The sequence below is a fragment of the Salarias fasciatus genome, chromosome 16 (assembly GCF_902148845.1).
Source record: "Salarias fasciatus chromosome 16, fSalaFa1.1, whole genome shotgun sequence".
Classification (NCBI taxonomy): Eukaryota; Metazoa; Chordata; class Actinopteri; order Blenniiformes; family Blenniidae; genus Salarias; species Salarias fasciatus.
In genome coordinates, this window is record NC_043760.1 from 32,490,869 (window position 1) to 32,517,873 (window position 27,005).

Consider the following 27,005-nt stretch of genomic DNA (forward strand, 5'->3'; position numbering starts at 1 on the left):
GACCGGCGGAGTCGGACTCTTCTCTGGACGTCTGCTCGCCCTCTGCTGGACTGCAGGAGAGAAAACAGACACAAGTTCAGACAGAGGAGATGAAACCGTCTTGATAATTAGAGGAAAAGCTAACAACAGACATTCTGAAGGAGTTCAACTCCAACTAATCAGACTGCGACCAGGCCAGACCAGCAGATCCATAGTGGATCAGTCACGGATCCCCTCTTCCGATCTGCTCATCCTGAGCATCCAGAGAAACACATATTTATTGCTGTACATACTGTAGATACCTGCTGTACAAACAACCTGTGATGTTTAGTTTATGAAGGAGCCGAGTGTGAAACACCGAGGAGCCATGTGACTCGAGGTGTGTGTGTCCTGTGTGTCCTGCTGGACTGATGTGTTCGCTTTGATTACAAAGCTGAAGAATCGTGAGAAACTATCTTCACTGTGGTTCAGAGGCAGTTTTCATGAGGTCGGTCTTCACACTGGGCTTGTTGTGGAGTGACTGCAGTCTGTTAGTTCGTCCTGGAGCTGCAGGCCGCCGCCGCCGCCGCCGCCGCCGCGGCTGGTCTTTACCCCCATCTGCTGTTCGCAGTGAAGCCTTTCAGTCCATCGAGCCCTCCGCTGACCCACACTGCTGCTTCAGGAATAAATACAGTCCCTGAACCTTACCTTGAGAAACATCTTTCATTTGAAACACATTGGTTTTTGTTTTAAAAGAAGGGAGTAATTTACATGGCCGCAAAACGCCTAAATTTACAAGCTCCTTTACAGTATTTTTCAGTGTTTGATCAAACCATCAAATTTTAAAATCCATCCAACCCATAAAAGATCAAACGCATCTGGAAAGAAGACTGGACACATCATTTCAATTTTTTTCTGATTCTTCAAGATTAAATGTCTAAAAGGTTTGGAATATTGGAACTTATTAAAGTTATTAAAGGTTTTGATGTATCCTGGTGTTTACTGTAAATTAACTACTTTGAGGTTTGAAGCCAACTTTAAATATAAAAAAGAAAACAAGGATTGTTGTTTTAACCTGGTTGTTTGGTTCTGGTTATCTTTTCTCCATTTGAGAAAGTGTAAAATTAGAATATTCACACTGAAAACAGCAAGACAGTCTTGAGTCTAGCAGAAATCAGCAGCAGGAATCGGTCTTGTGAGAACGTCTGTTAAAAAAAGACAAGTTAAAGTGAGTAATTGTGATTATTCTGGGCCGTCTGCTCCTCCTCTGGTGTCCAGGGCTGCTGTGTTCACATGCTGGACCAAACCTCTATTTATTAGTCTGTGAGTGAGTGAACGTGATGCATGAGAAGTGACGAATGCCAAAAAAGTGTTGGTGAAACCTGACGTTTAGTGTGTTGAACTGTACATCTGCTTTCACACTGAGTCCATACTGTAGATTTTAATTCATATTGTGAAATTAAAACTGAGCTGATCTCCAGTTTGGTGCGTTTGTCTTTGCTTCTCTCAACGTATCGTCATGTTGTTACTGAAGTTTTCAGGCTTTTGTCCAGGTCTGATAGATTTCAACTCTCTGTAAAGGTTTTATTGGTTTAATTTAGATCTGGACTCTTTGCCGTTTGTGCCTGAAGAGCATCTGGTGTAATTAAAGGAAAACCTGAGGGCAGGACACACCTGGACAGGTCAGTCCACCAAACACACAAACACACACTCACGTTCAGACTGAACGGACAACCTTAACACTACCAAGAAAATAAATATTGTACGTTTATGATTAATGCAGTTGAATTTAAAAGCTTGACAAGAACAGCATTAAAGTGTAGATAATCAGCTCAATAATCCATGTTTTTCCTTCTCCGCTCTCACAGGATCATAAAGATGAATCACTGAAGGCTGCATGTTCTTCTATCAGTTCAACAAAACTAAAACCAGAACAACAATCAACGGGAATCAGAGATTTACCATTAACACAATAATGGCCCTTAGGTAAGAGGATTTTAGCAAATCCCCTCAAACTGATTAAGTTTTTACCATAAATACACACAATTAAGTGTCAAAATGCTGAATTCTGAATTTCACAAGAGCACTAACAGTCGAAAATAAATACTTGTGGTTTGATGATCAGACTTTATTTCGGTTCATCAAATGATCAGAGTGAACAGTTCATAACAAAAAGCCTGAAACTTGCTGCATTTCTACATGAACATGCAAATATAATTATCAGTCAGAGATTGATCTGGAATAGTGTTTATTCTGTCAATCTGGAGTCTTTATCTGAATGAGATTGTATTTTTTCCCACTTTAACATAAGAATTATCTAAACGAGCCGAAGCGATTCATTTGCTTTACCAGTATTACAGAGAGGAGTTCAGGCTGATGAATTACTCACTTTTCATCATAAACCTCAATAATTCCGTTATTTTTGAATACATTTATCTTCACAGCTGAAAAGTAAAAATAAAATAGTTTGAATACAAGACGTTTATTTTTCCCTCGCAAAAATCGATCCCATTAATCTGGATAGTTTGATTCAAAATAAGTTGAAAGATAAATGTATGTTCACATCATGATTCCGCTGAATAACAGAAGGCAGAGGATTTTAAACGTACCGGTTGTGCTGTACACCAGCAGGATGAGGGACTGCAGCGGGACCAGATTAAAATCCAGTTCCTCTTCGTTCTGATCAGCTGTTACTTTTAAAGAGTCTTCTGAGCATCATGAGAGGTGCTCTAGAAACAACAGCTGTTCCTCTCGTTAGCCTCAGAACAGCAGCGGGACACAAACCAGGTCAGTGCAGGAAGACGACGGCTGCTCTGGATCAGTTTTCCAGTCCTGGGTTGGTGGTTCGATTTCTTGTGCAAACATGAGGGGTCCTTGAGCAAAGCGCTGAGCCACAGATCGATCAGTGAATAACGGTTGAAGCAGAGAAAAAACACTCAAAAGAAACAGTCACACCACCAATTAGTTACATGATTAGTGTTTATTTAAAATACTCCATCTGCAAATGTTTTCTTCTCAATTAAAAACAAGACAAATTTCACAGCTAAGAGCCTACACAGTAAGCAAAACGAGGGCAGTGCCGGTCAGTCTGTCTGCAGCGTGTGGTCCGGACGCCGTACCGACACCGGACCGTGTGACCCCCCCCCCCCCCCCCCCCCCCCCCCCCCCCCCCCCCCCCCCCCTTTCAACACGACAGCTGCGTGGAGCCGCGCCCCTTCCACCACCTGTGGTTCACTCAACGTGACCACAATGGCGCCCGGCACAGCCGACTCCCCGACGCGCGCCGGACACCGACGGCCTTCCTTCTCCCTCCGGCCGCTCGGCGTCTGCTCGGAGACACACTCCGACACGAGAAAACACCGATGGCATCCACGGTGAACACTCACAGCAGAGCTCCACAGCCCTGGATCACAGGAGTTTGCATTTGATTCGCCTGTTCAAGAGAAGAAAGCTGGACGGGAATCATCTTTACTGCTCTCTCACCAAACGATCCAGACAGGAATATCTGGCTTCGTGGCTCTATCGGATCAAATAAGAATGAACCAGTCGACAGACGGAGGACCGGACCGAGACCAACACACTCCTGAAGGTGTGTGTGTTTCTGGATTCAGTGAAAGTAACATGTATGAATCCAGACCAGCTCTGTTCCTTCAGGCTGTGACAAATGTGTCAAACATTGTTTTTGCAGAAATTACATTTTAACAACGATTCAAGGTCGACTTCAAACAGATCAGCTCCACCGGAGTCGCACCGGTCCAGCACTTCTCCCTCATGAGGGCTGAGCCAGTAAATAAATAGGGCTTCTTCAACCAAAACAAAACAAGAACAACAGCTGTTTGCTGCACCTCTACAGCTGGATCAACCATCACCTGCTGATCAGGCGCGGCGGCCATGTTTGTCCGGGGGTTGGCTGTGGGCTAGCTGGACTTTGGCTCTCCGGAGGGGGGCGGCGGCGGCGGTCTGGCCTATGACAGCACGGCGTTGGAGCGTCGGATCCCGATCAGGTTGTCGGCGCTGAAGGATCGTCTCATGGCGGCGCGGCTCAGGTCCTTGTACTTGTCTTCACAGAGTCTTGAGATGGCCTGAGAGGAGAGCAGCGCCGTGACAGAAACATCAGTAAGAGCCGTCTGCAGGACAGTGGAGGCGCGGCGCTCTGCGGCGGCTCACCTCCAGCTTCTGGGCCCGCTGGTTATTCAGGGGCTCCAGGGGGAAACTCAGGTTGTTGTCGTCGGCCAGCTGCCGCAGGTCAAAGTAGTACTTGGCGTAAACGCTGGCCGGCACGTTGATGTTGAACTGAAGCAGCTCCAGGAAGTGGCGCTCCATCTCGTTCCTGCAGAGCGAGGAGACACCCGAGGGTCAGAGCTTCACCGGGACAGAAGAGAAAACTCAGTGAAAAGTGTTTAGTTCAGAGTAAAGGAGGAAACCTGGTCAGAGTGGAAGAGTCTGCAGCTGGAACCAAGAAAACCTCATTACAAAGTAGAACACCAGCTTTTTGCGTGTGGACTCTAAGACGTGTGTTTGTGGAGATGAAATCCAATCTCCCGCACGGACGCCTCCCCAGCAGGCCTGTGGGTAATCAGCCCAGCCTCCCTCCAGACTACAACCTCCATCAGCCCTCCTCATCGCCACGGCCACGGGAGTCTGAGGGCGCTGTTGCCAAGGAGACCGCATCCAGGATGCTTTGTTGGTCAGCAAAGGTGGTAAGAGTGTGTGTGTGCGTGTGTGTGCGTGTGTGTGTGTGTGATGTCTGGTCTCCATGGGCAACTAATGGAGTGGGCGAGAGCCGGGGCCATTATGTAGAAGCAGTGAGAGCACTTGAGACCCTCCCCTCAATTTCTCTGCGCTCCGCTCTCTAGTCGTCCTCCTCCATCCCTCCATCCCGGCCGGCCTCACAAAGACACTTCAACAGAGGCAATGAAAACACAGCAGCCGGCCTGAAGGTCACGCCGGCAGTCACGTGCACGAGCAGCGCGGCCCCCAAACAAGCCTCTGTTTTCCGTCACATCTGAACCATTAAATATTTGATCCCGTGTGAAGCGGTGAGACATCCGTTCATTCATTTCCACGTATGACCAACGGCTGAAGCCCCTCAGGGGTCAAACTGCAGCCAGAAGGAAGCGACGGACGGAGGCTCGCAGAAGGACAAATGCAGGTAGTGTCTTTCCAAATCATACAAACAGGGAGAGAGCACTTTAAACCTCTTTCAGACACACACACGAACACACACACGCGCTCACTCTCATACACAGAAAAGCAATTGTCAGAAATGAAGCCTGGACCCTCCAAGAGCTGCTGCAGCCTCCACCTATCTGAGCGCTGCTCCTCTTCCACCCGCTTTAAGTGCATCTTTGTTCTCATATTCCTTTCATTAGGGCGGCACACACGGACTGCCTCAAAAAAAATCCCTTCATTTTTCCAGAAACCTTCTTTCTTCACCTGCACTGGAGGCCCGAACCCCAAACATTCACCAGGAGTGAAGCCACAGACTCACATGTCCTCCACGGTGATGTCTTTGAGGATCTGGCAGTAGTCCACGTTCCACACGGCCTGGTCGTCCCACACTTTGGAGGCCAGCAGGATGGCTCCCAGCACGATGCGCTTCCAGTTGGCCGGACAGATGTCCAGCTCGGCGTAGGTGAGCAGCCGCTCCAGGTACACCTGTGGGAGGCGCAGCAGCACAGGGCTCAGGGCTCCTGTCTGGTTTGTAGCGGCGATCCCACACGGTGGTGGCTTTGGTGGATTTATTGAGCAGAGATCAGCTTTAAACACATTTAAACACAAAACCACAGAAATTCTAAGACAATACCACTCTGACATTTTATAAGTTTCTTTTTTATTCAGCCTTCAAACTGCACTAATGTCTCTTTTTTTTTAAATGTTCCAGAGCCTTGATCTGGAGTCCCCGTTATTTCCATCATCCAGTAACATAACGGTGCTGTTCAGAGGCGAGGAGTTACAGGAGCTCACTGCCATCTGGTGGCTCGCCGACACAACATCCCCTCAGTCTGGGCAGTTTGAGGAGAAACATGCTTGAGGGGCCACGATTTCTGATCTCTTTTCTGAACTGAGCCACAGTAACAGCACACCGCTGCAGACGCCTCAACGCTTTGAGAGTTAAAAAAAAACACAGATTTAAGTAACATATTGAGGCAACTCAGACACTCACCAGTGTGACGATGGCACATTCTGCGGTGAGCTGTGCGGCGCTGAAGAGCGTCCTGACGAAGCGGTAGATCAGTTTGTGTTCGGGGTCGACGTGAGAATAGTCGTCCGGCACTGGCTCTCTCTGTGAGGAACAAGAGGAAGCAGACCGGCTGAAGGACGGATCATTTAATGACCTCTGAGGTGCAGAAAACTGTAGTTAGAATCTGTTTAGGACCAAATTAACTAGATGATTTTTTTTCTTGATATAAAAATAAGAAGAAGGAATCAGCGTCAGAAAATCTCAACAAACTCACTGATAAAGGATGCAGCTTCTCGTCGAAGATATCCAGCGACCTGTCCGAGTCCCTAAACAACAAATCCCTGTCAGGACGCCTCACCGGCTCCACGCTCGTTTAAGCAACATAATGAGCCACAGTTGCCATGACAACCGCTGAATTAGGAATCGCCACCTACCTGTTCTTAATGTGGTAGTATATTGCTAAAGTGACACTGGAACAAAGGCAGAAAGAAGAGGATTGATTAGTGTCAGTCAGAAGATGTAACAGAAGCTGTGTGTGTGTGTGTGTGTGTGTGTGTGTGTGTGTGTGTGTGTGTGTGTGTGTGTGTGTGTGTGTGTGGAACCCACATTGTAGTGACAGTGTTTGACACATTCAGTGAGAAGGCACCATTTAAACTGACTGAGATAATCCTGATGAAATGTGATTATCCACATCCTCTGTAATAAAGTCGCGGGGATGGGAGTCCCGGGCGAGGTGTAGCACCAGCTGCTTCAGTCACGCATGTGGAAGTATTACTTTAGGATTACCGCGCGGTGACGCAACAGGATTTTCTCATGTGGAAGCGGTGACTTCTGGTGCGCAGCGCCGCCTGTCTGCGTCTCGCTGCGTCACATTCTCACCATTTGATTGTGCTTTTGAGGTTGGGCTGGCTGACGGTGCTGTCGTCTATAAAGATGGTGGAGCAGGAGCTGTACTTCTTCGAGAGCGGACCGGGAGATACCTTCAGACACCAAGACAAATTAGACTCAAGCAACAACAGGAATTTATTTTCATCTCATCAATACGAGGCTACTGAATTAACAATATGTTGAAATAATAACAGTAATATCTCCTGGAATTAAAAAAAGAATAACACGGTTTCCGTGATACGGTGGAGTCCTCCAGTAGCTGAAGCAGCGAAGCAACCGCACGGCTTTATGGAGCTTTATCACCACGCTGAACTGACAGCGATCTGTTCCTCTGACTTCATGTACGCTTTGTAAACTCTTCTCTTTGTTCATTTAGTTTGGACCTTCAGTTTAAAGAGCCAGATGATGAACTTTCTAGATTTCCATTTAATCGGAAGACCTTTAAATTAAAGGGTAGAAGTAACTGAAGAGGATGGTATAAGATAACATTTCTTCATCTGAAAACTGGGATCATGTCAAAGTATATTTGGAAAATTGAATTCAGCTAAAAAGAAAAGCAAAAACGAAAATTTGTGAACAAAAAAAATTACATACAAAAATCTGGTGTAGGAGATCACGTCACATAAAACAAATGTATTTAACGGAGTGGTATGAAGCTGTAAAAAGACCAAAATAAAGAAGCTGAAAGTATGTACAGTGAGTCATTTACATGAAAAAACACTTTCACTTTTATTTTTCATTTAAGGCACAAAGCTAAAAATCAGTTTTGATACTTACATGACTGATATGGTTTATGTGGTTGCTTTTCCTCTTGTCTCGAACTAGAAAGACAAAAAAAAAGTTAAAGAGAAATTAATATCAAGATCAGTCAAAGTTCTGCTGTAACGAATTTCCCTTCCAGCATCCTGCTGCAATACATAATTTCAAAATGGACATATTTCACATTTTCAGTATTGAAATCATTTGAAATCACAGGTTTTTCTGGACTGCATTAAAATCAAGGCTTAAAATGATGCTCAAATTACAAATACACAGTTTTCAAATCTAAAAATTTATTGTTTCAGGCTTTCCAGACTTCCCTTGAAGATGTGATGTGAAGTACTACAATGGTCTTGTCAAGTCCACCTCAAGAGACGGGCGCGAGAATCCCGGGTTCGTCCAAATGCAGATCTTTACTTTGTAATCAGCCGTCCACAGGACAGGCAGACAAACTGGAGCAACGAAGAGCTCCTCACGGAGATCTCTCCCTCACCGGCCTCTCCAGCTCCAAACACCAGAGAGGTCTCTCCCACCTGCAGCCACACCTCCCTGCTCTCCCCACAGGTGCTCTAATTAACCCCCTCACTCACAGAAAAGAAACGAATAAGCCACTCCCCTTCAACACACCATAACTTAATGACTCTACTGAGAAAGATGCAATGCTGGGATAACGTTCATATGGAATAAGAGTGAAGATGATGATTCAATTGATTGGCCAATCAAAACATAAGAAGCTACGGTGATCTTTTATACAATTAAATTCCCTACAACAAAACATAAACTATACACACTCCCAGTTATCCCACAAATAAGGTGTGTATGTGTGTGAGAGAGTGTTACAGACAGGGCGGCAGGCCCGTGAAGTCCTGCCTTCACGAGTCTGTTAGTTTGTTATTATTTAGGACGTGAACAGACATCAGAGCCATTGGAATCTCATCAAGTATTCAATAGTTTTGGTTTCAGCTTGTGTTAGATCAACTCCAACTGTCTAAAGGTACTTCAGTAATATCAGTATTGCAGAAATACCACAACTTCAACAAGCTCATCCTATGAAAGACTAATATATTAAACCAGTACTGAACTAAAGTCAACATGAAGTAAAGGCGACACTGACGCTGGACAGTGGATAGTTGTTTGTGTTCATCACCCTCAGTCTTGTGTAACATGGTTCATTGATGTGTCACTGGTTGGTGTGTGTGCGTGCGTGTGTGTGTGTCACGTTGGGCTTGCTCACCGTCTGTCTGGGACTTGCTAAGGAAGATGGTGCTCGCTCGAGCATGATCTGACGGGTTGGATTCCAGGGCCAGCTCTGAGGAAACAGAAAGTGCACAGGTGAGTCGGTTACTGACAGAAACTCACTTTTCTGGGTAGAAACACACGAGCTCACAAGTTCATGAAGCTTAATAATAACAGCACTTAAAGCAATCATAGAACATGTGAGGGGAAAACCCCGCAACCCGAGGCTTCAACATGCGCACTGGTAAATCTATTAAAGACAGAAAATCACCGGCTGAGCAGGAAATCACGGTTACGATAATCATCAGGAAGTGTTTGGTGTCAAGTTTCCAAGCTTCACATAAAAACAATGGATAAATAAACAGTTCTTCCCCTCATGGTGTTGTTTGTTTCTCACTCTGATATCACTTGTCTCGAGCCAGTCGAGGCAGATTGTTGCTGCATCTGAGTTTCATTATGCTGAAGATTTGTTCTGAAAGGAAGGCTTCTTTTAGCTGTAACCTAAGACTGCTTATTTCTTTTAAAGGATATTTCATGTTCTTATTGTTGTTACAGTATCAAAGATTTTCAGATCAAAATCTTTATTCTCATGTAAAGTAATTTAAAAACACTGTCTGTCCTCTTATACATGGGCATTTCATGGAAGTGTGCTCCTGATCCGAACAGACAGTGCATTACATAAAAGATGAGGGATTAAGTGACAGAGGCGTTTGCGAAGTAAAGACAGCGGGGAATGCAAGATGGACTGTGGGTCTGGTTCTGACCCTCGCCCTGCAAACAGCTGGTCTCCCCCCGCAGCGCTCGCTCACAGAGGACCGCCCACACAAACGCCAGTGGAATGAGCACCGAGCATGTTGGGGAATCAATGAAGGGTAGCGACACAAGGACCGACGGAACAAAACTCAGCGTGGGCCCACATCACAGAGGAATATCTGAGATGCCGGCCTGATCGGGGCCCCATGTCACAGCGCGGGATCAAAGGGCCGTCCTGAGACATCGTCTGATCACCAAACTCAATTTGCACCCTTGACTTTGTAACAGGAGGCTAATACTGTGCTGCAGTTGTCTCGGAGCTCAGGCTGCCTGATTGAGAATGACATCAGTTCCCCAGAAAAACAATTGAGCTCGAGATAGCTTCTTTAAAACTGTTCTCCGCATTGTGTGTTTCTGAAGGTAAATAAATACACAACTGATTTCATCTACAAGAAGAGCGAAACTTTACACTCTCAGCTATGAAGTATATGCCAAACACCTCTGCTGGAAGAGCTTCCAAACGACGTGGAACAACAAAACAGCCACGATGAAAACTGAACTCAGGATCCTCCAAGATAAACACAATGAACCCTCAGAACCCAGACCTCAAGAGGGCAGAGTTCAAACCTTCCAGGCAACTGGGGGAGGCATCACAAGTCAAGTCACTGCGAAACAGTGTGTGTCTGTGCAAAACCCTGTTTTTAAAATAATACTGTATTTGTTATTCTTGTGGCTTAATTGGTTTTTATTGTATCTGATCAGTCAACTATGGATGCAAAACAACCTTCATAATAAAGAGTTTCTTCTTCATTGCCGATACATAAATAGTTCATGTGCCACCAAGAAGTGTAGGAGTTTGTTTTCACTGCTTATGTCTCATTTGGTAATTTAATTCTCATCTGATCAATTTGATGGTGTCAGGATCGCCCTTCTCATAGGTGTAGTTATAGCCGTGACGACCATAAACACGTCTGGCAACTTGGCAGCAACCAAAGAGTGGGCTCTGTGTGCGAACTTTTCCCAGCACTTCTATTGAAGTAGATCAGGTTGTTATGTGCTTCACTCTGCGAGCATGTCCTTGAAAAACATGTTCCACCTTAAAGGTTGAGCGAGTGTCCTCTGAATCTGACTTCAAGAAAGGACGGTGAAAAACTTTCAACCAAAAAGCTTCATTTTTAGAACAAAGTCTATGAGGGACGTGTCAGGAGAGTCTTGATCACACTACCTGGTCTGAGTTTCTGAGCAGCTTCCCACGATGCACTGAGTAACTGGTGTCTCCATCTGTCTTCCCATGTTCACATGACACTAATGGGTGTCACTGATATGCTTCATCTCTCCAGTTATTTGTTCTTTATCCTCTCGCAGTCTGTGTCTTCTTGCTGGTATTTCGAGCTCGAGGGCATGCTGATCTCTACCCTGTGCTCACTTCACACCCCATCTCGCTCAGTTATTCTGAAGCACAGCGACCAAAGCTGTGCTCCAGGGCCTCAGAATCTGCTCAGGTTTAAAGATGTGGTGTGGCATCACAGCTCAGCCTGGTGGGTTCTTCATGCTGTTTTTTCATCTCTGTTCTATGACTGATTACACCTATGAAGGCAGAGGACTGCATACATTTCAGGTCTATTTGATCACTCCCTCTATGAAAAGATATTTTTCTTCCTATTGCTGCTCAAGCTGTAAAGTGTTGATTTTCCATTTAAATTAACTTGATAAGTGTGTTAACACTAAGATAAGTGTCTCGCTGAGACACGTGATGTGAGTGCAAATGGACTGCAGTCACATGTGGTGATAAGATGATGAAATGAACCCCCACATAAACAAATTAAGACCGAATCTTCAAAAGGCTCAAACAATGAATATGAAAAAGCATGACTGAGTAAACAGCTGGAAAGATTTACAGTTGTGTGGGGGTAATATAAATGCAGACTATGTAAAGAACAAGCAATGTCCGATTACTGTATGTAAAACATTTACAGCAGAGGCGAAGAGGATTGTTGGGAGTGGTCCTGCAATATCCGGACTGTGCTGAAGCCCACTTAGCGTGTTGTGGACATACCAGTGAGTTATCAGTCCACTAGTCTCGTGAGATTGTGATTGTGTGCCCTTCGACCACAGTATAAATTAGAATAATCTCAGATCTTATCAAAAGGTAAAAGGTTATTGTAATTAAATCAGTATTAGATGGCTGATTGGAGTGTTATTTATCGAGTGAGGTCAGTGCTCATATAAACTGTGACTAGGTGGGCGTGAGGGAGAGACCTACCATCGGGGACCTCTCTGTCGCTGATGTGCTGCAGGTAGGGCACGGTGTTATCGTCGCTCACTTCGGTGCTGGTCTGGAACTCCTCCAGTCGCTCCACCGGCTGCCTCGACGGGAGCTTCGGGCTTGACTCGGGAGAGACGCAGCATGACACTGTATTCCCCATTCCAGACTGGGTGTAAGTCTCACACTATCGCAGCCAAGTCCGAGTAGTGCAAATCTCCGCAGCTAGCTAAAGTTAGCCTCCAGCGTCATAAACATCACCAGTCCAGAAGCACAACACTATCTTTGCGTGCTAAATCGCCGCCGTCCACCAACTCCGAAGAATCGCATTCCTGTCCATTTGAGGGTAAGCAGTGGGAGAAGTGACCCCGGCAGACCCCGTTGTAGAAAATAAGTGTTTTCTAAAGCGACAGTCTTGAAAAATCAACACCCGGTTGTCAGTTGATACCGGTGGTCGCTGGTTCATTCATTCATTCATTCATTCATTCAACACATCTCAGCGTCGGTGCTAGGCGGCTAACTAGCATTAAAGCGGCTAACTTGATAGCCCGCCTTCTGAACTTTTCTCTACAACGATAACAGTTTTTGAGCACACATTAACACCATTCACTCTCCATATATCTGCGTGTCGCGACTCCGCTTTCAAAACGTCCAACGATGTCAAAACACATTTAGCGAGACTTTTCAAACAATCTCACTGACGCCTCCTCCAGCTTGACTCGGTGTGTCGCCAAATCGAGCCCGCGGCTTCTGCGGCCTTCAGCAGAAAGCCAAGGGAACAAAAGGAAATTCAAAGACTGTAGGCCAGAAACTGTCAATGGATTTCCGATGGTAGGTCTTCCTCCCGGCCCCTCGTCAGATGAGCATCCTTGTTATTGTTGCGGACTCTCCCATCGGAGCCTCCACCCTGTCAGATTTGAGCCGTGTGTCGATGCCGCCGCCATCTGTTGCCGGAGCTCACAAACGGCACCGCTTGACACAGAAGCGCCAAAGCCCCGCCTACTCAGGGATTCCGATCACTCTCACTGGCTGATAAATCAAAACAAGAACTCTGCTCGCCCGCCCATTGGTGAAAGGAGCTGTCGCTCAAAGACGATTTAAACCGATGAAATGTATTTACAAAGCTACTATTTTTGTATCGCCTCCATCCACACCCTTTTTTGACAGCGAAAAGTGACTGCGCTCATCTATTGCTCTGTCCACCGGTCAATCAGTCCATCCCTCGTCATTCAAGAAAAGAAACCTTACTTTACCACACCTCACTCAACACTTTTTGCTCACATTAACAGATATTTAAATTGTACAGGCAATTAATGCCTTCAAGTGGCCAATGAGAAAAACATGTATGTTCAGTTAAACTTCACTGAAAATTAAATGGAATCATTGAGAAATTGCTGAAAGAAAGTATATTTAAGTTTCACAAAGTTAAAGTACCTGCATCTGATAGTTTAGCACAGACATGTAAAAGATTACACAACTTCCTCGAGGCCTTAAGATATCAGCTTTTCTTCTTTATGGCCATTTTGGCAGTAGTTTGGCATATCTTTAAAGTTTTTATATTTTTATGTAGGAAAGTGCCCTGGAATGACAGGTTAAGGACCCACTTACCTCAACGCTGTTGTTCCCAACCTTTCACTGATGCCAGAGACCCCCCAACACTCAGAGACTGACACCACAGTCACTCATTTCTAGTTTCAGAGTTTGCTCTTACAGAGTGTCTTACTTTAATTTATTTTCACATATACAAATGGAATTTAAAACATCAGAGAGAATAATTCAGCGATATCGGTTCCATAACTTTGGGGAATGGATTTTTGTTTCTCTGAGGTTCTTTCTCTTTGCAGGTTTCTGTCTTTTTGTTTCATATGTTCACATATGACCTTTGATCTTTGTCTTTCGGACTATTTTGCATTTAGCAGAGGTGTGGTGATAGCACTATTACATAATAGTGACATGTGGAGTCTAAATAAGGCTTGGGAGCTTTTCTGTGTGGAGCTTTGCATGTTCTCCCTGAGTTCTGTTCTCTGTTTCCCAGTTTCTTTTCACAGTGCAAAAACATGTGAGGGTGATTCAAGTCTTTTCAATTGCTTGCAGGTGTGAATATGACCGTCTCTCTCAAATCGTAGAGATTTGAGCTGCATCCTCCTTCCCCAGAGCCAGCTGAGCTCAGTTCCAGCACATCAAGCCCTGAGAGTTAACCACCCTGACCCACCCTGACCTCAAAAAGTAGCCTAAAGTAAAGAGGCTGCATCACAGAAATGCACCTATATTCAGTATTATATAATTATGTAATTGCATAAGACTAAAAAACTAAATTTCTGCATTCTTATTCTAATATTTCTTCTTCTCATAGATACACTTTCACTGTAAAATGACATTTTTTCCCCACCACCACTCCCAAATGTAAATGAAATTTGCTCTTCATGGTAATAACAAAATGTATTTGTTAGAATAACCTGAAAGAAAAAAATCAGTCTTTCATACAATTACACATATTCATAAAATTGTTGAATAAATTTAGAGAATAAAGCTTCTAATATGACATATATCTAACTCATGCTATTCAGTTCAATTCATTTAAATTTATTTTTGTATAGTCCAGTATCACAACAACAGCTGCCTCAGAGGCTTCAAGATGTTACATTGGTCGGTAAAAATAAAAACAGTGAATAAGTATAATGTTAATATGTCAAATTCACAGTAACGAGACAAAACGAAGCAACCACCGCCTTAGACCCTCACATCCGGCAAGAAAAAACTCCAAAAACCCAGTGGGAAAAGAAGAAATCTTGGGGAGAACCACAGTATGGAGGGATCCCTCTCCCAGGGACGGACAGCTTTGGCAACAGCTAGCATGAGACAACAAGAAGTAAAGCCTAGGACAATGTTGAGTGTAGGACTATATCAGTGTCACAATGGAATAAATATGACATACTTTAAAGGTGCATTAAGGAGTTTTTCAACTTTAAAAATACTTATTTTCCACCATAAATGTTACACATTTTTAATGATGTGTACAATGTGCCCTGACATATTCATTACCAGTACCTCTAACAGCGCTAAACTGTCACTTGAAAGTCACAGTGCCGGTCCGGCTCCAGCATTTTTTTGTTGAGAATTTGAAAGGAATGACGTAATGCGCGCTCCGGCTGGTTAGGTTTCGTTTTGTCCGCCATTACTCCGCCAGATGCTTAGTGAGCAACAACTGAGCAGGATCTTCCAGAAAGTCAGAACAGACTGGCTTCTAGCACTGCCACAGCTCCACACAGACTCCACCAGGGAGAAGACACTTACATTTTACTCGAGCGCTACTAAAAGAGAGAGGAAGGAGTTCCCCTCTTCCGTGCACGCGAGCCACAGGGACGAGTTTTTCACTAAGCTGCATTACGCCCAAGGCCTGCAGGGGGCGCTGTTTCGCATAAAACGTGCAAACTTCTTAATGCACCTTTAAAGACTGCCAAATTTAAATCTTTAATAGAAAACAGCTGTTAAAGTCATACTATAAATACAATTTGAATTTAAAAAAGTTGTTCTTGTCCTCCAGGACAGTGTGTGTCGTTAATGGAGTGTTTGTGATTAACTGACAGGAAGCCGCGTACCAATCGTCAAGAGCAGTTTATTGTGACATATTACGTTTTTACAAAAGTGATGAAACATCAGAATAACAGCACTTTAAAAGAACGGGCTGGTGTGTTTTTAGGACTTTCGAACAAACAGCATGTAACGTGACCTCGTCTCTACAATGTACAGAATAATGTATGGCATTTTAAATAGATCACTTGTAAACATGGCAATATATAAACCCATCACATTAAAAGTTAGAAAAAATGTCATTATTATTGTCCTAGAAATTCTCTCTATATATACTTTTACACACATGGATATTGATTTTTTTTTTTTTTTTTTTTTCATGCACAAATGAGGCCCATGGGTACAAACCAGTCTGGCACAGAAATCAAAGCATTGCTGGAAAGATATTGTGGAATCACATCACAAAACCGAGCTCACAATATCAAGTGAACAGAAAGAAAAGATGATCACAAGGTTCTTTTTAGTTCAGCACCAGCGCTCCGTGTGTGAATTACAAAGGGTGGAAATACTTTAGATTTCCTGAAAATACACTTAAACTGATTAACTTAGATATCATAATGGCACCAGTGTCAAAAGGTGCTTCCAGAAGAACTTTTTACAGCCCTGACACTGATCACAGTTCCCTCTAAACACAGATTCTCTGTAACGGAGCGTTTCCTGCGCCCTGACAGAGGCTTTACGGTCAGACAGTAAAACGTGCCTTCATTTCATCCTCTGGAACACTTTATACAAAGATAACCGGTTCATGAGCGCCGCGATCCATTTATGAACCTCTGGATCAATCCAACTCGCCAAAGATCACATCTGAAAGGAGACATTAATGTTCTCACACTTATGCGTAACTTTATGTGATCCCGCCATGAGTTAGATTCTGGATTCCAGACGGTTCTCTTGAGGTTCTTATCCACCAGTCAGCCATAACGTTATGTTATACTGCAGTTAATGCTGCTTCTGAGAGAAAGTGTGGCGCGGCAGCATTTCACAGTTTGTTATTTATGCAGGAGCTAAAAAAGGGGGAATGCACACTTTCAGACAGGCTGTTGAAAGGTTACGGCTGATGTATTTGGAAAAGCTGTGAAGCTGATTCAATGATTGTTTTCAAGGCGGATAAACAAGATTCTAGGGCGTGAAGAGAATCTATGTGGTTTGTTTGTTTCGAACATAAACCAGCCGGAGATAAATGTGAAGAATTAAAGTTTCTGGAACAAAACCACCAATTCTACACCAATTGAAATGAAGGAAAAAACAAACAAAAAAACAATTGAGCTTGATGACTGCAAGAAGTGGCTTTTCAGTCCAACGAAAAAGCAAAAAAGTATGAAATAATCTTTAAAAAAAGTGCTTTCATTTCATGACAAAAGTATAAAAACAGATAAAATACAGCATGTATACAATGACAATAATATACAATTGGGGAAACACATTTTTATAACAAAACTGATTTCTGAAATGACCTTTGACCCCAACTGGCCTCAACAGAGTCGCTCTTTTATACAAACACCACTGACCTGAAGCAGAGCGCTGCAACATCTCCAGCAAAGGCCTTTTCCCCTCACACACTAGCTGCCATGACGGCCTGGAGGACCACATGAATGCGCGCGCACACGCACGCACGCACACACACACACACACACACACAGCTTTCAACTTTACACTGATATATGATACAAATATGCAAAGTTGGTTTCGTACAAGCCGTAAGAACATTTTCCATATCAAAGAAACAGAAATACATGATTTCTACACATGCTGTAGAGTCTATGTACAGAAATATAAAAAAATAAAACAAATACCAACACATACGTATGTTCTCAAAAAAACACAAACAAAACAACGCACAGACCCACAAACGTGATCTCCTTTTCAACATCGTTAGTGTTAAAGTCATGTAAATGTAACCCGTGCTTTACAGCGGGTTACAGGATGAACTCCGTCTGCCATGTGGTCACAATCTGAATTCACTGGCATTCTGCCCAAACTAAAACACTGGGAAACTCCCAAAATCTGATAGTCAGAGTAAAAAATGGTGACTTTGATCATTATGATCATTTCTCTTTTTTTTTTTTTTTTTCTTATAGTAACCTGATGTGACAATGCCTAATTTAAAATTAGGTCAACATCTCGTGTTAAACACGCTCAATAAATGTGCTCTTTAATGCAACCTGCTTCAAATTTTTGTCCCTTTTTTTCTTTTCTGTACAGATAACAGTTATGGGGCAGAGCTGAAACCACGTCAGTTCTGACAACATCTTTACGCTCTGTGAAAAGCTGCTTAGAGTTCAGCCAAAGCTGAATTTGAAAGCAGCATCGCGTCACTGTGTAGTTTTCTGTTCTTATAAAGAGCTTGAGTTAAAACTTTCTTTTCATGACTTTGGCTGGAACCGATGTTGCTGCTTGATCAGACAGTGCGAGGGATTCGGTGTGACGTCAGACTACAATACATCTGCTAACAAACACACACTCACACACTCGTGTTCGACCTCTGATCGGCAGTTCGTAGCGTCTTTGGAAACACTTCCAGAGCTCCCTGTGGATCAAGTAGAACTTCACAATTCGTTCAAACAACCGAGGCCTAACTGCTGTGAGACTCAGAGTGACTTTAAACGAGCTGTAAACCATATCAGAAATGTACCAGACGCTCAGCCAGTCAGAGCTAAGACAGCAGAGCAGCTTTTTAAAGTCGTTTCCATTATGAATGTAAGAAAAAGGTTTTTTACATGCGGAGTCTTGTCATAGTTTTGACCAGAAAACTTTCTAAGTCAAGCTTATGGACGTGAAGTTAGAAGTGTAATTGTTTAATGTTTAAGCAGAGATAACGACAGTAACAGCGGCGATGAGGGATTATTGCTCAGAGTAAATACAGATACTGTACCAGTCCAATGTTGTAGCAGAACCCAAACAGCTCATTCCTGAACTTTCACAGTCAGCAGATCTTCATGAAAACGGAACCTTTTAGTTTGACCTGACGTCAAAAACAACAGATTTTGAAGAATATTTAAAAACAATATTTTCTTGGCATCATTGGACTTGTTTTGTTTTGAAGCGCCTCAGCAGAAACCATCATCAGTCAGAACTATGACGAGAACTCAGGTGTGGAGGAAACAGTGTTTTGAGAGAGAGTGCGTGTTGTTTTAGAGCTTTAAGGTTTAGTCAGCCCTTTTTAAAGTAAAACCATGAACCAGTGTGACAGTAAATAAGTTAAAGTTATCATACCGACGGGGAGGAGGGAGTGATTCTCAACCAAACACAGCAGAAAAGGCCAGTCAGGCAGGATAGAACAGTCGAAGGTATTTGAAAGGAATTGAAATGCTACTTGGCCCAGCTCGACGCTCATGAGAGGAACTACTCAGATTTATGGCAGTAAAGGTCTTTAAGGGCTTTCAGTTCTTCGATGAGTGTCTTATTTTGGTTTTCCAGGACAGCCACTCGATTCTCCAGACACTTCACGTACTCCTTCTTTTTCCTGCGACACTCTCGAGCCGCCTCTCTGTCGGGAGGATAAGACACAGTTTCCGTTGAAAACTTTGGATTTGACATTTTGTGTCTGCTGCCACAATATTTTGTGAGGCTGGAATTTTATTTTAATTAAAAAATGGAAGCATGCAGACCGGTGACGGTGAATGTAACTTCTCTGGGATATTTTAGCACAAGCTACACCAAAAACAGTCGATTCACATTGAAACCGTGAAGCGATGACTGAGAACGACTCAGCTCGTACCTGTTTTTCATGAGACGGACCTCCCGTTTCCTGGTGACCTCCTCGGTTGCCCCCTGGGTGGGCAGGGCCGGGGACGAGGCCATGACGACCCCGGGGGCGATGGTGCTGGCGGGGGCCGCCCGGATCTGGTAGGCCTGAACGTCTCCAGAGGTCGCTGAGAAAAGCACGTTACGTTTTAGTCTTGTTCAGTCCTAATAAATTCATCAGATTGATTCATGTCCACTGAGAGCGTCATCGATCAATCCCATGATGCTCTGCACATGATCTCCCCGGATACCCACCAGCAGCATCGTCTTCTGTATTGGCGGCATTTCTCTCGAAATACAGTGAGTGAAGCATGATGTGTCGACGTTACATCACTGATATCTGACAGAGGCATCAGGCCATCCTGCTGTTTATCTGGACTCTGATTGGATCATGAACAGTCACGCCTCCTTCCTCTGATCTCGTCACGTTTTCAATCAGACTGGCTCGATCTAATCAGATCCAGCTGTTTACATGGGACTGTTTAATCAGATTACTCATGACGAATGTGTCTGCAGCAGTTGTCTTTTTTTTCCTTTCGTTATTGTTGGGGTTTTTTTTGTTTTTTTCAGGGAAAGAGGCTCTTCGTATCTCTTCCATCAGGGAAGCGGCTCCCTCACCTTGGACCACCACTTGGTTGCTGGGAACGAGGATCTGCTGGCCGTCGCTGGTCTGAGCGTACTGCAGGATGGTGGCTCCGGGCTGGGCGGCGGCGGCGGCGTTGGTCATGGTCAGAGTCTGCAGGCCCTGGACTCCATCTGTACCGTTGTTGGCCAGCTGAATGGCCCCTCCCTGTGTGATGGCGACTATGGATTTGTTGAGTAGGATAGAGGACAGGGAGGGGAAGACAGAGATTGAATTCTATCTAACGCTGATCACATCATCATGGAGTCAACATGAACATGAAGGAATTCCTTTAGTTTGTTGAGATCCAACCCAAAGCTTACCGAGTGGACATGAAGCCAAATTTTCTTTAAAAACCTCAACTGAATTTTGAGAGATATTTTATTAATGAGGACTAAATGTAGATATTAAAATACTTCTGGACTTTGGTACAACTGTTCCCCAGATCACTGCGGAGTTGTATTTCCTGCACGACCCTGCAGGTGGCCTACTCACTGTATTGGCCGCTGCTGGTCTGATAGATGGGCGTGGGCACCGTAACCGTGGCGATGGTGGGGGTGGCGGCCGCGGCGGATGAGTCCTCCTCAGCTTTTTCCTCCTCGATACGAGGGACAGCCGGCGCGTCAGACGACAGGTCGTTCAGGATTTTTCTGTTTGTGACAAGAGACAGTGAGGCCCAATCCCAATTCTCTGCTTCATCCTCACTCCTCAACCTTGATCCTCAATCTCAAATTAAGTGCCTCCTAAAAACAAGTGTTAAGGAATGTAAAGCCACTTGGAAATGGGACAGGCCTTAAAGACAGTTGCGTCCTTGGACCACAGGGGGCAGCACTGGGTAGAAGAAAGCCGGAAGTGGAAGAGCAGCAGTAATAATTTTGGTCAATGATCAATAACAACGCCCTTTATAACTGTAAGTAATGTGCCCTGCGTTATATTTATGACTTGATTATATCTGCCTTATATTGTATTTAAATTATATCTAATTATATTGGTGTTAATTGTGTCGTCAGGATATTTCGACCGACAGTGGTCGGTCAGTAGATTTCTGTTACTTATTTAATTATATCTGTATATATCTATTTTGTATTTGGCTTCTCTTGTGTGGTTGGCTTTGTATTTTTCTGTTTTTCTATTTTTTTTCTTTCCTCTTTTGCTGCTGCAACTCTGCAATTTCCCCGTACGGGACAAATAAAGGACTTTCAATTCAATTCAATTAGAAATGTTTAACATTTTGCTGTGTGACCTTGTTAATAAATGCATTCAAATTAATTTTCTTGATTTCTTTCTCATAGCCTTTGTAAATATTATCTGTGATAGAAACTTAATACAATTACTCCCAAAGTAATATACACATTTTTTTTATTAATAAAATAACAGCAAAACGAACTATTTAACAAGCATTCTGGGTTATCCTTACCTCCAAGGTAGGTCTCGTAGAATCTCAAAATTAAGGGAGGTAATGCTCCTTAGTCTCGCTCCTTTCCTCAACTTGTTTAGGAACGGGACACCACTTAACTTCACGAGGGCGCATTTTGTGGAATGAGGAGTAAGATTGAGGATTAAGCAGAGAATTGGGAATCGCCCTGAGATTTACCAACGAAATCCAGCGAGTACAGCGGGTTTAAACTAAAAGACCGACGCATCACGAGGGAAAGTAAAAGGTTAGCCTCTGTCTGTGTTTGTCCAGCTCATGAGACAAATGTTAGTTTTAGCCTCAGCCAGAGCTACAGAGTTAGCCTGAGTCAACAGTACCTGGAATCTGTTAGCAGTGATGCATCAACATCAGCTTACTTTAAGTTCATAAATCAGATTGTCTGAAGAAACAATAAAATCTGGAGCATCTTTCTCAACCTGATGACACTGTGTGGCTCAGTCTGATGTCTTATTCACTCACTCACAGCTCAGCTGATGTAGTAACACTACAGGGAGAACACAGCGTCACTGGACGCTACAGACAATTCAAACAAATGCAAGAATATGGTTTAAAAGTAACTTTTTATTATAGTTTAAGGATACCAAAATCGTCTTGGCGACCTGGTTCATAAATTACCTGTATGAAGGACGTCGAGACAAAATCTCTCTGCGCTTCTGGGAGTCGGTCACGCTGTCTACCGACTCCTGCGAGTCCTCACTTTCTGCGATAGTGGAGATCTGAAACAGAAGAGACGAGGAAATCCAGTGAGCTTTCTACACTCACCTCCTCAGACCGAGTGCTGAATGAATGAAGGAAACAGAGGCGCTCAGCAGGTGCTTGTTCTCACCTGTACAGCCTGGACCTGTGGAGACTGGATCACAGACGGCTGTGCAGCCTGGATGACGCCGTGGACCTGGACCGTCTGTCCGTTGGGGAGCTGCACCAGCGTTACTGTGGGACCCGCTGCCGAGGCGTGGCCTGCCGTCATGGATACCTACGATCCACAGGACATTTTTTTTTTTTTTTTAAACTCGGAACATACTTGATCATAAAAGTGAATGCCATCATCGCCACTACCTGAGCCAACGTGGCGATCTGTGCCGGCGTGATCTGCTGGCTCTCCGTCTCAGTCACAGCAGTCTCTGCGCTCTGCTGAGCCTCCACTGCCGATTCCATCTTCATGGGCTGAGCTGAGGACCACATTTGAAGTGAAGAGGTTAAAACCTTCAGGCTGTAGGATTCTCAGAAACTTCCAATCTTCACAGAGACAATAAGAAAAAAACTATCAGCCAGCAGTAGTTAACTAAACACCACACCAGGAAACTTTTCTTCTATTGATTAGAAATTACCAGACATAGTTTTCAGGTGTTCCTTCAAAGAATCATATTGGTTCTAAATGTTCTTTAACCTTTTATTGACAGGTGATCATATTTAATGACATGGGCATTTCTTCTCCATGGCAAGTACAGAATACGGATTAGCAGGTTCTGCCAGACTTTCAGATGAATTGCTCTCTTTTCAGGTTCCTACAATATGAGGACTGTTCAACGCCACACTGCTGTGTATCTACGGCAAACAATGAAAAGTCAGCAGTTCTTAATCATATCTTGAAAAGTAGATAGAACTACTACTCGTTTTTCTTTAACCTAATATTTGGGATATATATACATACATACATACATACATACATACATACATACATACATACATACATATATATATATATGTGTGTGTGTGTGTGTGTGTGCGCGTGCGTGCGTATGTATGTATGTATGTATGTGTGTATGTGTGTGTGTGTGTGTGTGTGTGTGTGTATAAAACATGTAGTATACATAAACTGGAAAATCTTAAAACGTTTTTTTCCCCCAGTTTTATTATTCAATGATTTCTTTTAATAAAAGAATATCAAAATATAATAATATTTCATAAGATACCTTGAATTTCCTATTTACCAGATGGTGTAAGACTTTAGTCATCCCACAGGGGAAAATGCAATTATCACAGCAGCTCCACATTGGCAGAAGATGAAGAAAAAAAATCAAGGACATTAGATATTATGAATATCTAAAAAGAATATTGTACAACCAGAATTTACTATAAAAATATACAAGGGATGACTGAAAACAGGTCTATCATAAGCATATTAATCATCTCGGAGAGAAAATGCTTTATAGTTTTTACAGAAATAGTGAGAGCTGGGTTTTTGTTTCTGTGGAGTACCTTGGAGTGGCTGCTGGATTTACTGTTCTAATGACTGAGACGCAGATGTGTGATAATGTCTCGCTCCTCTGCGTTTCCCACTTCATTCGGTGCACTGAGGACGGAAGCGGCCCTGTCGGGGGTGAACGGGGCAGCCGGCGTGTGAACCGCAGCTCCGGGGTTCTGGCCGGGAGCCGGTCACAGCGGGCTCGTTTCCGCGCGAGGAGGCGCCGCGCGCGCAGCGTTGATGAGCGCCGCCGCCGCGCGCGGAGCCCGGTGATCTCACACTGTGCGTAGCGTCTCTCCGCCGCATGATTGGCTTTACACGTTTCTCCCTCTGCTTTTCAAAAATCACTCGGATGCTCCGTGTGTGACAGCAGCGCCACATGGCCGGGCAACGCCCCCTCAGCCGGCCCCGGTCGCATCCCCGGAGACGAAAAAACACGGATAAATAAACAAAACGTGTCCCCTCGTGTGTGAGATGAAAAAAATCCACAGGCCCCGAGATCATGTTTTTAATGTACAGCCGCACAGGAGGCCTGTCGTGTCTGAACAAACACGCAAAATACAAACTGGGCGATGATCCGCCGCACAGCGCAAACATTGTCTGACATGACGCTACATTAAAAATAAAATAAAGATTAAATTGATTAAGCAACAATGGAATAAAAACGGAGACATGATGCTTTCAAGGCGAGGAAAAAAAAATAGCGCAAATCTTTGCGCATGAAGCTTCGTCCGCATCGAGCATCATCTGTCAACTGAGCGCATTTTTCAAACCAAAGTGCCACTTTCTGACAGTCCACACACACAGTGGCCCTCCCGCTTCACGACATGAGAGCCGCACATTTGGTGTGTTTCTCCCAAACAGCCGCAGCCTCCCCTCCCTCCATCCTGCTACAAACACACCGCGGCGCCATGATCTCTTTGTTTCCTTCGGGCCGAACCCGACCAGACCGACACTTCCTCAGCCCGCGTCCCGTCTCTGGGAGCCCCGGATACCGCTTCGTCCTTACCGATACAGACTCCCTTCGTCACTCCAGGGCCTCCGGAGCTCCACTTTTATTCTGGCCGACACGTAAGAGCCCGCGTCAGGCTACACCTCCGCCGCGTCACCGCGAACAACAACACGGAGATTGGAGAAGGACGAGAAAGCAGATGGCGACGCTGTCCGGAAAAGCACGAAGTGTCGACGGAGTCCGCCGGAAAATGCCGAGAGGAGGCGGACGGTCACGACACCCTCCTGCCGCGCGGAGCTTTTGGCAAAATGAGCAAAGTGCTTAATAACGGGGTTTTAAATAGAAATGTATCATTATGTAACAAAGATAATAATAAAGGATTTCATAACTTGAATCAATAATTCATTATGTGTGTCCCAAATAGTGAATGTGATTGCCTGAAATGAATGAATGAATGAATGAATGAATGAATGACAGTGAGAAAATTAAATCATTAGTATATTTGCTTCTTCCCTTTTGAAACTGCTCATTTATAGTGTTGTAGATAAAAGGCGGGTTTTTGAGGCATTTTTTTTTTATAATAGTCTACATCTTATTTATACAGAGCACTGCTATTTTGTGAATTCTTCTTTAATGTTCTCATTTTCACATCTTCCGTGTAATGTGGAATTACTGTGACTGAGTGATCACTGAATTTCCTATTACTGTGATTAAATGTTACCTTACTTTGTGGCTAAACTTGGAGGACCATCCAAAAGTGATAAAAATGACGGTGGACACTGACCTCTCATTACATAAGTCAAACTCATTTTAGTTCAGTGGCCACTATGTCTGCATCTGGGCCAATGAACAATTGCATAAAAGACCGAAGACAAATGCTTCACTTTGTCCTAGTGAGAATACAAATAAATTTGGAAAAACTTGAAATCTCTTCATTGAAACATGAAATCCTGTTTGACACAATGTTTGTCTTCAAAGTGACATAGATTTGTTTTAAAACTGTGCACATCCTTTCCCATTGTCTGTATGCAGCATTCAGTATACATGTTTTCACAAACTGACCTTCAACTTGGATTTTATGTATGTCTATGTAATTTCATTTGCACAAACTCACAAGTTGTCACTGCTGCATATGTCCTTGTTATGGACCAGTTTTGACCTGTTGGCCATATGTTTGATACCACGAAGCTGGTGTACTTCTGTCCTCTTTGAGGTTCATTCTTTCCTTTGTCTCACAGACATACAGAATGATTTCTTCATTTCTCTTCATTTTCCACTGTGAACAGCAGTATGAGGTTATAAATGTCCCCTTGATTAGATTATCCTCTCAAAATCTCACTGTTGTTAGTGAGCTGTTCAACAAAAAGACAACTAGGATTGTCCATGATCACACAGTGTCAAAACTTCTTTTTATTTTACAATAAAAAAAATCTACATCATTCACATACGTCTAAAATAAAGATTTGGCCTGGTATCTGCCGATGAGACAAAATACAGAGATTCTGCTCTAGTAAAAACTGTGTTCTCCTGAAATCTTCCCTGGTTCATGAAGCATTTAATGCCATACAGGCAACCTTTCAGCTTCAGCATCCAGCATCACCAAGGCAGGAGAAACAGTGGCCAGATATTCACATGGCCGAGTTTTACTGAGAAAATCAAAAAATGAAACAACAACAACAGACAGTTTGTAGTCCAATGATGAAACCACGGATGTTAATGATCTGACATGTTCAGCTTTAGAAAAAAAAATCTTTTGCTACTGCTGTTATTCCCGCTGTGACCACCAGAGGGCAGCAGAAGACAAGTGGAATATACTGGTAGTTTTCATTGAAAGTTCTGATGGTGAAAAATCACCTGTCTCAGGTGGGAAGGTCAAAAAGATGAACCAGATATACATTTACATATGTGTCCAGCAACTTCAGCATTCTTAACGTAACTGACCTGCAGCATTTCTTTCTCACATTCATATGATCATAAGAAAGTTGTGACCCCAAGTCTGGGATTCAAGATGAGACAAATCCATTAAAAAAAAAGAAAAAAAAAGTTTTTTATTGTTATTTTCCAAAGTCATCTAATCTAGGGTTACACTTTAATGCACTTTGTCATGATATGACAAGTTTTTTGTTCTCACACAGCCGATAACACAGCTGCAAATAGCTAATATATTTAAAAAACGTATAGGCTGTAAACTCAATTTCAGTTCACAAAATGTGAGCTGGAATTGCAGTGGAAAGGGAAACTCACAGAAACAGACAACCACACACACCTACAATCAAACTGAAACCCATCAATCAATCTTTAAACACAAGTTGGACTGTGGGAGGAAACAAGAGCATGAAAACCCTCACGGTTGACTCCATTTGGAAACTGTCTTGGGTGGAAGGTTCTAAGCACTACATGCAGTATGGAATAAATCAACCAGATCCATCCATCCA

General features: G+C 43.6%; 2 protein-coding genes across 3 annotated transcripts; both read right to left on the bottom strand.

The window, feature by feature from the left end:
* Positions 1-213: 213 nt before the first annotated feature.
* creb1b (cAMP responsive element binding protein 1b) lies at positions 214-24,801 on the bottom strand. Of its 2 annotated transcripts, XR_003933178.1 has the most exons (9): positions 24,628-24,801; positions 22,490-22,602; positions 22,260-22,406; positions 22,049-22,149; positions 20,494-20,648; positions 19,995-20,180; positions 19,351-19,504; positions 18,238-19,119; positions 214-226 (listed from the first exon to the last, which is right to left on the bottom strand). XR_003933178.1 is itself a non-coding variant. In XM_030111762.1 (8 exons), exons 2-8 carry the CDS (start codon positions 22,592-22,594, stop codon positions 18,975-18,977), a joined length of 993 nt encoding a protein of 330 aa, XP_029967622.1. In that variant the 5' UTR covers positions 22,595-22,602; positions 24,628-24,801; the 3' UTR covers positions 15,642-18,974. The 2 variants fall into 2 exon arrangements, 1 of the variants encoding a protein (XP_029967622.1); XM_030111762.1 differs by lacking the exon at positions 214-226 and having other exon boundaries at positions 15,642-19,119.
* On the bottom strand, positions 3,156-13,012 carry ccnyl1 (cyclin Y-like 1). The gene is made up of 10 exons (XM_030111761.1): positions 12,042-13,012; positions 9,024-9,098; positions 7,808-7,851; positions 7,022-7,122; positions 6,577-6,612; positions 6,417-6,468; positions 6,125-6,244; positions 5,450-5,616; positions 4,126-4,288; positions 3,156-4,040 (listed from the first exon to the last, which is right to left on the bottom strand). The coding sequence occupies exons 1-10, from the start codon at positions 12,202-12,204 to the stop codon at positions 3,924-3,926; spliced, it is 1,038 nt and encodes a 345-aa protein (XP_029967621.1). The 5' UTR covers positions 12,205-13,012; the 3' UTR covers positions 3,156-3,923.
* Positions 24,802-27,005: the final 2,204 nt, after the last annotated feature.